Below are 12500 nucleotides of genomic sequence, written 5' to 3' on the forward strand. Positions count from 1 at the left end.
GTAGCCTACAGAGCTGCATCGCCTAATGCCAGATAGCCTATTATGCACACATTAGACGCATTCAGAGCGAGATTAATTTGTAGGCTATACTATTAGTAGGGGTGTCACAATATATCGTCCCACGAAATTTCGCGATAGTAAAACGTCACGATATGTATCGTTGAGATGAAATCTCATATCGCCAAAAAAAAAAAAAAAAAAAAAAAATTTTTTTTTTTTTTTTTTTCTTTTCTTCAAAAAATAGACTAAGAAACGTCTTTGTTTGTTGAAGTTCAATGTGTGGAAAGTAGTTCAGTTGAACAAGTCTCTGAAGAGACACATGAGAAGTTATACAGGAGAGAAACCATTCAATTGAGTTTCTGGCAAAACTGTTTACTTGACAGGAAAAACTGAAGATGCATAAAAAATAGATTAAGAAAAGTCTTGTTGTTTGAGTTTGAAGAAAAACTGAAGATGCATAATGAGAATTTATACTGCTGAGAAACCTTTTAGTTCAAAGTAAATCTAAGTGACGGTGTAACTCATTCTATTTCAAGATAAGCCTTATCTCCAATCTCATGTTTTTTCTAGTTGTTATTGTAATAACAATTTCCCACAACAGCATGTTTTGTATTTGTGCATTTCAAATAAAATACTACTTTTCCAGTCATATATTGTCATTATTCAAGTTTAAAAAAATATTGTTAAAATCGTATCGTATCGTATCGTTATCGTGAACCCAGTATCGTGATACGTATCGTATCGTGAACTGAGTGTATCGTGACACCCCTAACTATTAGTATTAACTGCTTACACGACATGATGTGCCCGTGGAAACAATGGCACGAACTAGTTCATTTCAGACTACTGTAGGTCTAGTCTTTAGAGATGAGGGGAGACATCTCGCCTGCCACGGACCGGCGGGGTCTCCCTGTCAGTGTCTGTCCGTGCCTCTGCTAGTGCAGGCGGCAGACACACAGCAAATGCGCTGCTGTCATACACTGAAACACGCGGTCCGCATGGGGATAACCGCATCGTGTCGGTTATTTAATGAGCGTCGGTTTAGTCCCCATTTCAAGCAAAGTAATGAAAAAGATAGAGAGAATACAGATCAGTGCCGGCCCGTCAGTGCAGCATGTTCAGAGGTTCTTTTTCTCGGGATATAGTTTTTCATCTCCACGATATCGTCACGTTTTGATATCGCGCAATTTCGTGGGACTTTGATATCGCGAAATTTCGTGGGACGAAATATCATGACATCCCTAAATACACACACACACACACGCAGGGGGTAAGTGGGCTCTGTTTCCATTTTTGTCCCACATTGGATGATGTCATCAACAACTGTGATGTCACTGATGATGTCACAATGTCTATGACATGCGAAGTTGAGCAATTGTGATGTCATCAGTGAGTAAATGGGTTCTCTCCGTCTGTTTCTCTGTGATTTTTGTCCCACATTGGATGATGTCACAATGCTTATGACATGCGAAGTTGAGCAATTGTGCGCTGAGTGATGTCACTCGAGCAATCAGTAATGGTCACTCGAGCAATTGTGCCGAGCTGTGGGCAAGGCCGCTGTTACGGCCTTAGGCCGTAATTGTAGTATTTTATTCCTTGTGCATTTCTGTAACTCTGTGTGGAGTGAGACCTCACTTCTGTAGGAGGATCTTTGCTCCTTGTGTGTGGAGAGTGAGGACTCTGCTGTGTGAGCACCTTTATTCCCTGCAGGTGTGTTTGCAGTAGGGGATTGGCCAGTGAATGGCCATTGGCCAGTGGAGATTGGCTGGTGACATCGTCGCTGGGGATTGGCCACTCCAGGGACAGGCCCCTATATAACTCCTGTGCTTTCAAGATGGCACTGGGGGATTGGTGTTAGCTGACTAGTGCTAACACTGGCCCCATGCTTCCTCCTTGCTCCTCCAAACTGTGATTTTTGTGCTTAAGACAACTGGGAAGCTGTGGTAGCTTGGTAGCTCTGTTTTAGCCACTTTGTCTTTGGGCTTAGACAACTGGGAAGCTGGGTAGCTTGGTAGCTCTGTCTTAGCCACTTTGTCTTTGGCAGACAACTGGGAAGCTGGGGTAGCTTGGTAGCTCTGTCTTGCCACATTGTATCGTATTTATTCTATTTATATTGTTATTCTGTTTGGTACATTTTGTGTTGTGATGCTGGACTCAACTTGATGTATTAGCTGCTGCATCAAAAGCCTGCTCTAGCCTTGGCTTTGGCCTACTCCTCAGGCTTTAAGTTAGCTTGTCCTGTTAGCATGTGAGAGTCCAGTGTCCGTTTGCCTTTTTTACGTGTGAAAATAAAATCACACGTACCTTTTCATTGTTGTCAGTGTCTAAGTTTATGTTGTGGTCAAAACCCCTAGACTGGGTCATAACACCGCGCAGCGGCTGAGCTGCGTATGTGAGCGTAAGCAAGCTTTTACATTTTTCAATGATGCATGATTACTCTAGGGCAGTGGTTCTCAACTGGTCTAGCCTCACGACCCACATTTTTCCTTAGTCATTAAATTGCATTAAGACACAAATTTCAAATTTTTCCTTCGCCAAAATGTTGCCAAACTTTGGAGCATTATTTAGCTCCCTTCCCGACAAGCTAGCATTACAAGATTGGTACCAATGAATGCCTTACTGTAGGTCTTCTAGGTTCATATAAGACCAGGATCTTCACCCTGGCTCTGAAAAGCAGCTCGCTAGCGGGCCACAGTTGAGAAACCCTGCTCTAGGGAATATTTGTTAGATTTCTTGTCAAGGCAGCATGGTTTGTTTTTGGAATTGTTGGGGGTCTGTGATCTGTGTCAGAGATGCCAAACTTACTGTTTGTAAGTGATAATGACGATCAGTATAGCGGGGACACAGCAGATGATGATGATGATTGCCAGAGCCAGCAGCGCCCCCTCTGTGTAGCCGACAGTCTGGACAGCTTTCTTCACGCTGGTCACCACATCAGGAGTGCGGATCTCCAGGATACGCCCGCCGGGGGGGAGGAAGGGCTTGAACTCCTTGTTGAGGTCCAGCAGTTTACCATCAAGGAATCTGCCAGCCGCAAACACAGTGCTGTCACTTACTCTTTGTTACCGAGTCAATCTGAATTCATCAACAAACATCCAACACTAACCATGATTAGTGAGTCGGAGTGATGCCTCACCTGACAACATCAAGAACGAACAGCCGTGTGTGTGTGTGTGTGTGTGTGTGTGTGTGTGTGTGTGTGTGTGTGAGTGAGTGTGTGACAGTGAATGGCAGAACTTCCTGACACGGCTGCCAGTTAGATGTAGCGAATCAATCACTCAGCTAAAACACAGACATGTTGGAGGACTATACTATGGAGGATTACACTATAAGATGTTTTTAAGAAGTAATTTCATGAGGATAAAAGCCCTTAACTCATTGAGTGCCATGGACGAGTATGTTCGTCAATTGGTTTAGTAACGTAGAGTGCCAAGGACGAGTATGTTCGTCAATTGCGTTTTTTTGACGGTGGGACGTGCATCAAAGCCAGATCCATCTCCTGTGAAAGTATGGTGGCTGTTGAATGTGTAAAAGCTATTTTAGGGACCCATTAGGTGGCGACAGTGCTCTCCAGATTACAGAAAGGCGAGGAAAAAACAGAGAAGAAGTCGTTGGGGAAACGGAAATCGCATCGCATCCGTATGCATCGATATGCATGAAGCATAACGTTAGCTGTGCCTGCAGCAGCCAATCTGCTGCCACAATTGAGCTCCTCCGTGTCCGCTGCGATAGCTCATCCGCATGATTTTGTTATTAGTTGTTATTATTCTCAACTGGAAGCATGGGAGCCGGTGACAAATACACGCGGAACGCTGTAAAAAAGCTGGATGTAGCGGACTTTTCAGTGCAGAGCAAACGCAGCAGAAAGCCCCAGAGACACTCCCATGGAGGAGGAGTGTGCAGTTGAGGGGGGGGGACGGACGGGGGGTGGGGGGGGGGGGGGGGGGGTGGCATGCAGAGCAGCATACAACACTGACCCAGACAGACCCAGACAGCAGGACAGGATTGGCAAACGCAAGCTAGAATATCTGATGCCCACCAGCAGTAAATCAAGACCAGCAAGAAGCTGCAACCAGCAGCGCACGCAGGGGCCAGCGCTGCTGGTTGCAGCTAAAAAATATTGTTTTGCCAAACAAAATTCCTTGGTTTTCGCTGTTCTATTGAAGGAAATTATTTTTGAGGTGTGACTACATCAGAAAATATTAGCTTCAGTCAGTGTGATGTGCATGAAATGTTTAATTTCACAAAAGGCTCATTATCTCAGCTTCTAGAAAAAAACGGCTGTTTTTGGTGAAATCAAGCTATCTTCTCCGGCTGATAACTAAAGAACGGAAAATGATATCAATAAACCTGTTTTTGCTGATGATAGAAGAGAGTCTCATCGTTCTTTTTGCGTGTTCAGTGTTTACATAGTAATATCACACAATATTCTGTGGGCCTCGAGAAATCACTGAAAACGCTCTGAAACTCTGGCACTGGGAGCGTCCGTTCTCCAAAAGTGGCTGGCACTCAATGAGTTAATGAAAATCGTATAGCAGGTGCGTCTCAGCACATAACCTTCTCCTGTTTGGCACTGCCGGAAAGTACAAACTGGCTTATACTGTGAAAAGTGAAAAACCATGAAAAATGGAGGGACTGGCAACACTCCAAAAACCCTAATTGAGGTTAATTAATTAATTAGCGGTGACTAATTGAGGTTACGTCCTGTCATAGTTTTTGGAATAGGTTCATTGGAGTGCTGCCATTCCTCTTTTTCTTTTCTTTTTTTTGACATGGATTGGTTGGTGAAGTGCTTACTTGTAGAGCTCCTGTCTTGATATTGCTCTATTTGTCAACGGGTCGATAGCGTAAACCATCAGCTCTGACTTGGAGTAGTCTTCCTGTTCCAATCCATCGCCGTGACGATGGGGCCCGATGGCCTCCACAACAACCTGGGCCCCCGGTATCTGCTCCTGGACGTAACGTTCCAAAATACTGACACCACGGAATAACAGGGGTAGGGAGTGGGGGAGAAATGGATAAACAGAGGGAATAGGCATTTTAAATGATCATCTAATTTGAACTTGTCCTCACAGCAGACACTGTCCCATTGTCCCCACAGCAGACACTGTCCCATTGTCTCCACAGCAGACACTGTCCCATTGTCCCCACAGCAGAAATAAATTGTGGTTTGAGTTTTTGCTTGTGTAATCCAGAAAAAAAACAATCCTTCCCCTCCTTCCGGCCCTTCTCAATCCAGTGTATATTGACAGTAATTGTTGATATGCCTGCTAACTTGGCTTTATCTACTGTACCTCTCTACCAGATGTGAAATTATGTTTTCAATACTCTTACTGACTTCCCATGCTTGCATGGCAACCATACACAATGACAGGTTGACAGTACTATAAGTAGGCTCCAGATGTGTCCACTGTTGCTCCACTGTTCTATGGAATGACATTGATTTAGCATGGAGATACGTGTTGGAGCATTGTTTTTTTCCAATGTTTTCTTTATTGAGACAATCGGAAGACCTTTAGGGCTGGAGAATAGGTGAGACAGAGGAAAGACAGAGAACGCCGTGAAGTTGTGAGTAAAGAGATGGATAATGTATGGTAACATAAACTGTTACCTGAGCAGTTGGTCCTTGTTTTTCTCCACAACAGTTGGAGGGACATTGTATACAACCACCTGCATGTCCAGCTGGTTCACCACTGACACCTAGAAAGCAGAAAAAGCATCGGTAAAACTCTTTCAAACATTTAAATTGAGCTAAACTCGACTTTTTAAGATAAGATTTATTTAAAAAAAGAACGTCAAACAACACCTACATTTCAAAATAATTATTATGCATTCCAAAGCAATTACGGCTGAATCCAGTGACAATATGTTGAAATTGTTTTGACAGATTTATTTTAACCTGAATCAAGGACAAGCAACATAAACATAAACATAAATGAGATTGGAAGTGAAACCATCTCGCCACTCAAGTGGATTAACGATGAATACAAGAAGAAATTACTTGTCAAATGGCTGGACCTAAAGGAAACGGCTAAAATCCTCCCACGAATGTCCAGAATCAATTCTGCTCACCACTATCTCTGCCTTGCTGCTGAATCCTTGGCCATAGTCGTCCGTGGCGACAACCTCAAACTTAAAGTAGGACCTCCTCATGTTGCGGTACATGATGGCCGTCTTCACCACGCCGCTGTACGGTTCAATAATGAAGCCGTCTTTGCTGTCTTTACCGTCTTTACCAGCAGGGGGACGGATGATCAACCGGTACAACATAGAACTGTAGTTCCCTGTGTCCTTGTCCATGGCCTGAAGAGAATAAGAGATAAAGATTACAGTGTTTTATATAGAGAGGGAAATAGACTGAGTTTGAATTATGATACCCTGGTCTTGGGAACACTCGCCAAGTGGCGTTTTTATGTACAGTAGTACTCCAAACCAGCAGAAGGGGGCGAAGTGGTGCTTTGAGCTTTGAGTCCGTTCATCTATTCTGTCATCCTGGCAAACTATCAACTCTCTGCCTCCTCCTCCTTCATAGACTCACCCACACCACTCAAATACACACGTACTGTAAGCGTGCACACGCAGGCACGCACACACACACACACACACACACACACACACACACACACACACACACACACACACACACACACACACACACACACACCCACCCACAGGGTGGGAATTACACAGAGGCCTCTGTTGCCCCTCCCTCTGGCCGTGATGCCCTGAGATCCCTAAAGCCACCTTGGCAGTGCCCGGTTACCAACCTGCTACTATCAGTTGCTTTAAAAGCATCAGTAGTCTCAGTTTAATGTAGCCTGCCCTGTGCAAAGGATGTGTCATTTGCTCATTTTAACACACATTTCAGAAAAATCACTCTTCACGATGTCAATAGACCAATGGCGTTTGTGCCCTGGCATGTGTGGCCTTGTACCTAGTCTCTCAAGCCAGACTGTCTCTTCTACATTCTGCGAATGCATCATAAACAATCTGTAATTCACGCCCACAGAACATGGACAAAGGAAGTTGGGGGGAAAAAATGCTTCAGACCGGAGGAAGTTCGAACCGATGCAGGTGATTGGAGAAATACGAGCGGATGTACCACCTTTAGGCGGGATATCCAGGACATCCCCCTATCATCGCTCATTACTGTATTTTTCGCTGAGTTTCCCTTTCCGTTTTGACCAAGTTTTCCCAGCTCGAAGTACAGACGTTTAGGCGGAAGCATTTGAAAATTGCGAGAGCCAACCGTCCGTTTTAACACATTCACTGCCAACAGTTTTTCCAATACTGTAGGTAGCTTCTGCCAAGGGTTTTTTTGAGGATTCTGGCTCATCTTTCAAGAGCCGAGGATTATTTTCTGCTAGGACTTTGTGAACACAAAATATCTCAAAATAACTAATATAATGTGTGCTTTCTCTGTCTAAAAGAGTTAGTTTTTATCAAAAAAAAAAAAATTTTTTGACGAGTTAACTCGTCGACGGCAGTCAACCGTTGTTGTTTTTTTGACGAGTTAACTCGTCGACGGCAGTGAACGTGTTAAGAGACTACCTTGTGCCCTAAAAAAAAAAAAGCAACATGCAAAACATGCAGTTTTTTGCATGCATTATAAATGTGTTATTTTTGCGTATTCTGAATTTTTCTGCATATAGGACCCCTAAACAATATTGGAATTGCAGAAATTGAGTGTGACTGGAAAGCTGAGACCAATTGTATTCATATGTGATGATCTTAGTCCCCATCATCTACATTGTGTCTTGTGTCTGGTATGTGTGTTGTTGAGGCTCTACTTTAGCAATACAGTCATGTAAATCTGTGGTATTTATTGCCATAGTAAATTTCACTTTGTGTGTGTGTGTGGGGGGGAGGGGGCACTTCAAGTCTGGGTCACCCTGGGACATCACACTGTGTTAATCCGCCCCTGGCGATAGACAGTCATGTTTTAGACCTCATAAGTATTTTGGGTGACATTTCTGTGCAAGCAAAACTTGAGTGGTTATATATCATAACTGGTCTGTGTTTGAAAACATAGAAAGAAATAGCAGAACAGGGCCACAGAAGAACGTTGCAGCAGGGCCAGAGAAAAGTTAACAGCCTTAAAGCTAAGTTCAAAGAAGCTAAAGACTCAAACCAATGAAGCGGTCATCGTGGGATGACCTGCCCATTTTACAATGAGCTTGATTGTGTTTTGGGTGATAAACCCAGCTGTCAGACATCTCTCCAATTATAGTAGTACCAGAGTATCCAGTGCGCGAGATGAATGACATCACTGGTGACATCATCACTCATGACATCATTCAATTGTGATGACATCACAATTGCTCGAGTGACATGACGGATGACATCATTAGATACATCACTAGTAGATCACCAATCGCCGCCGTATCTTAGTAAGATATTTTTTAATTATTTATAAAGATCATTGTTGAATATTTATGTTGAAAAAGCAATCACATTATGAAAACTGCTATAAATCTCTGGTTCATCAGTACAAATCAGTTGTCTGATTTAAAAATGGGAGGAACATAAATAAAAACCAAACAGAACATCCAAACTTTTTTCCCAAACAACATTCGCTTAATCCAGTCAAGCTGCTACACTACATGATTTTTTTCTAATGTTCCAAGGTCCGTAAAAGATAGCACATTATTGTCAACAGACATATTCACCACCTTATCTGCCACCTACCATACCTTTGATACTTCTGAAAAACCATAAATCCTAAAGATCACAACTGATGAAAAAATGAAAGCTCAACAAGCAAGCTAATAAACTTTGCACTCGGACAGTGTCGTGCATCTTTTAAATAAATCACTATCATTGAATAAAACATTTCCAAAAAATAACTATGAAATAAACAAAAACTAAGTTGAAACATGTTTGAATGTGGTTGAACAATACGAACAAAACACTAACAACATCCTACAAGTGTATGACAAATCTATGAATCCCTTTAAAGAATCTGGACCAGTCAAAAACACAGTAACCCTTAGTCCAGTTCAAACAGTGATGCTTGTGGTCTCAGCGCCGACAGCTCAGATTACAGCTCCATCAGGGCTTTGATCTCATTGATGCGAGATGCTTTCCTGTCTGCGTCCTTCGAGCCAAAAGCCTTCTCCACCAGATTCTGCTTGTGCCTCTGGATCTTCACCATGTGCTCCTCCACTGAGTCCTTCACAACGAACTTGGTGACGACGACCTTCCTGGTCTGGCCCAGGCGGTGGCAGCGGTCGATACACTGCTCCTCAGACACAGGATTCCATGCAGGCTCCATGAGGAAAACATGGGATGCGGCGGTCAAGTTAAGCCCCACCCCTCCAGCTTTAAGCGACAGCAGCATGATGACCGGGCTGTCAGGGGTGGGGCTCTGGAACTCCTGGATGACCTGGGCCCGCCAATTCTGGGTCATGGTGCCGTCCAACCGCACAAAATTGAAGCCATGCTCTCTGAGTGGGGTTTCCAGTATGGTGAGGAAGCGTGTGAACTGAGAGACCACCAGACACTTGATGCTGCTGTCTTCATATCGCAGCCTCAGCAGGTTGTTCATCAGTGCCTCCACCTTCGAGCTGGTCCTCCACTTCTCAGAGTTTGCGTTGTCGTCTTCCTCCATTTCCTCCGGGAGAAACTCCACCAGTTCACGGGCCTTGATGTCACTTCGACAGAGAGGACAGCGTGCCATCTCCTGCTCAGTGCTGATGACCTGGCCGATGCATGGCCGGCAGTAGACGTGGGCACAGTGTGTAATGACGGGCAGCTGGACCGAGTCCAGACACACCGAGCATTCCACGTCCGAGCCGCTGGCCAGCACCAGCCTGAGCTTCTCCACCAGACCCCTCCGCAGCCCCGCCGGCGTGGCTGCTGCACCTAATTCGGAGGATAGCTTTGAGATCAGACCAGAATGGCAGCAGTGCTGTCGGAGCCTCACCAAGATGGCCAATACATGAGCATAGTTACTCAGAACTGTCCCCTCAGCTATATATCTGCCAATGGTCCTTCTTCCCTCGGTGCGTGCCAGCTCGTACTCCTCTCTCTCCTGCCTTGTCAGCTCCACCTGCTCCACACACACTGTCTTGCCGGGCAGAGACACCAGCGGGCGCCCATTCACCTCACTGGTCTTGGTCCGCCGCAGAGTGATGCACTGCACCAGCGTCTGAAGGGTCTGAATGCCCTCACTGCTTCCGTGTGTCACTGGTCTCTGGATAAATATGTCCCACCAATCCCTCACATCGAAGGGCTTCAGACGTAGGAAGGCCAGCATCATCCACAGGTCATTCAAACTGTTCTGGATGGGGGTGCCTGAAAGTATCCAGCGCCGATGAGCTTTCAGGCCGAGCACTGCCTTGCTCATCTGTGCGTTGGGGTTCCTAATGAGGTGCCCTTCGTCTAGCACCACCCTCAGCCAACTGATCCCATGAAGGGGACTTTTATTCCCAAAGTCGGCAGAGAGGACGTTGTAGGTGGTGAGTACCACATCCTGAGAGGACAGGAACTTCTCGCTCCTGTTGCGCTCTGAGCCGTAGTACTTATAGACATTCAGCTTCACGTCTGCTCGGACATGCTGCTCAAACTGGTCCAGCCAATTGCTGAGTACGGACAGCGGGCAGATGACGAGAGTGGCTCTAGCTGGAAGGTCCTCTGCACTCTCAGGCATGGAGGTTTTGACACCGGGGGCCGGAGTGGAACCAGTCAGTGCTGCAGCAAAACCTACATCCTCCTGGAATAATCCCTTGGGCTTTGGCTTGATGGCTCTCCATTTGCCTTTGCCCATACTTTTCTTCTCCACTACGTCCGGTGGATCAACACAGATCATCTCCACCTGGGGAGGCTCTGAACACAGAAAACCGGATGCTGTGTCACTGCCGCCCCCTTCCAGTTTGGAGGTCTCTTGTGGTTTAGCGGTGGCTTTGGTAGGTGAAGACCGCTGCTGACACTTCTCCACATGCAGAGGCTCTCCTTTGTGGAAGTTGGTGAGGATCAGAGCAATGGTTGTTAGAGTTTTACCCAGTCCCATATCATCTGCCAGTATTCCCCCACGGACCCTCTCAGGTATTTCGTTGGCAGACAAGCATGTGGGGCAGCAGGGAGACAGCTCTCCTCTCTTCTCCCAGAACGGAAGAAAGGCAGACTTGTTTTCACAAGCACACATCCAGGACAGGGCCTGCTTCTGGTGGAGTAGCAGAGGAGTACCCACTGACTCAGCAGCTTCTTTCTCTCCATCTTTACTCTCCATCAAGCCATCAAACAGATTCTGCAGAAATGCATTCTTGAACTCTTGCGCAGTCAGTTGGGTGCGGAAAAACATGTCGTCGTTTGCTTCTCCTCTGCGATAATGGACTTGCTGATGAAAACAAAACACGTGGTTTAATGCTTCTGATGCTGTTGTTGCCGTTGGTGATACACTGTTGAGTGACTGTCTCACTGTTGCACTCCTGCCCTATTATATAGTATAAGATTGGAATTGTTCGACTGACATCACTGGTGACATCATTCACTGATAAAAACATGACATCACTCACTGACATCACTCATGGAAGGAGGATCTGGTTTTACAGAATGTAGGGAAACAGTGGATGGAGAAAGGAGAAGGAGGCAGTAATGCAACATAAAGGCTGCCAACTGCCATAAACACACCACAGGAGAAGAAGACATCACTCATGGTCATCGTGAGGGAGAAAGTAAGCTCTCCAGGAGAGAAAGGAGGATTGAGGAGGAGGAAGATCTCAGATGACCAGAGACCGAATGTAGGGAAACAAACAGTGGATGGATAAATCCAGAAGGAGGCGGTAATGTAACAAAGGATGGCAATGCCATAAAACACCACAGAAGAAGAAGAAGACGAAGAAGAAGAAGAAGAAGAAGAAGAAGACATCACTCACTGATGACATTACAATTGCTCACGTGACACCACTAATGAGACACTGACATCATCAGGATGTCATAAATCCTTCCCTGCAGAGGCTACAGTGGGAGGGGGGCACAGTGGTAGCGCTGTTGCCTCACAGCTAGAAAGAAGGTCCTGGGTTCGATTCGAGGTGGGCTATCTCTGTCGCTGACGTTTGGAGTTGCCAATGTGTGATATATCGCCTATTGCAGCTTTAAACCAAAGCCAAGGAAGGAAGGGAGAATGGGGGAGAGGGACAGTTTGAGGACAGTACAGAGGACAGTACAGACAGTACAGAGGACAGTTTGAGGACAGTACAGAGCTACAGGAGCATTTTGACATCCCCATGCTGAAAGTTTAAGTTTGGATCACCTCTCAGCAATACATTGATACAATCAGCAATACGAACCTGTCATGAATATTATCAACTAAAAGCATACGCAGTGAGTAGAGTATTGAACAGTGAGTAGAATATTGAACAGATACAGTGAGTAGAGTATTGAACAGTGACAGTGAGTATTGAACAGTGAGTAGAGTATTGAATTCTTTCTTTCTTTCCTCATCAGATACTCTATTCAACGCCAAGATTAAAAGCCCCGTCAGTATCCCTGTTTTTATC

At 45.3% G+C, this 12500-nt stretch overlaps 1 protein-coding gene and 1 pseudogene across 2 annotated transcripts in view; both read right to left on the reverse strand.

The window, feature by feature from the left end:
• LOC310775758 (protocadherin-15-like) overlaps positions 1 to 12500 on the reverse strand; it is a gene marked incomplete at both ends in the record, with an annotated part of 239416 nt that overhangs the window by 49036 nt on the left and 177880 nt on the right. Inside the window, 4 exons of the mRNA XM_083635894.1 lie at positions 2806 to 3024; positions 4798 to 4974; positions 5612 to 5700; positions 6073 to 6303. Of these exons, the coding sequence (XP_083492020.1) occupies positions 2806 to 3024; positions 4798 to 4974; positions 5612 to 5700; positions 6073 to 6303 (716 nt within the window). The remainder of the gene's footprint in view (positions 1 to 2805; positions 3025 to 4797; positions 4975 to 5611; positions 5701 to 6072; positions 6304 to 12500) is intronic.
• On the reverse strand, positions 9041 to 11302 carry LOC310774900 (helicase-like transcription factor pseudogene; annotated as a pseudogene). Its single transcript has one exon. The product of its transcript is annotated as a helicase-like transcription factor pseudogene (transcript).

Source organism: Poromitra crassiceps (genome assembly GCF_964638095.1).
Source record: "Poromitra crassiceps genome assembly, chromosome: 4".
NCBI classification, from domain to species: Eukaryota; Metazoa; Chordata; class Actinopteri; order Beryciformes; family Melamphaidae; genus Poromitra; species Poromitra crassiceps.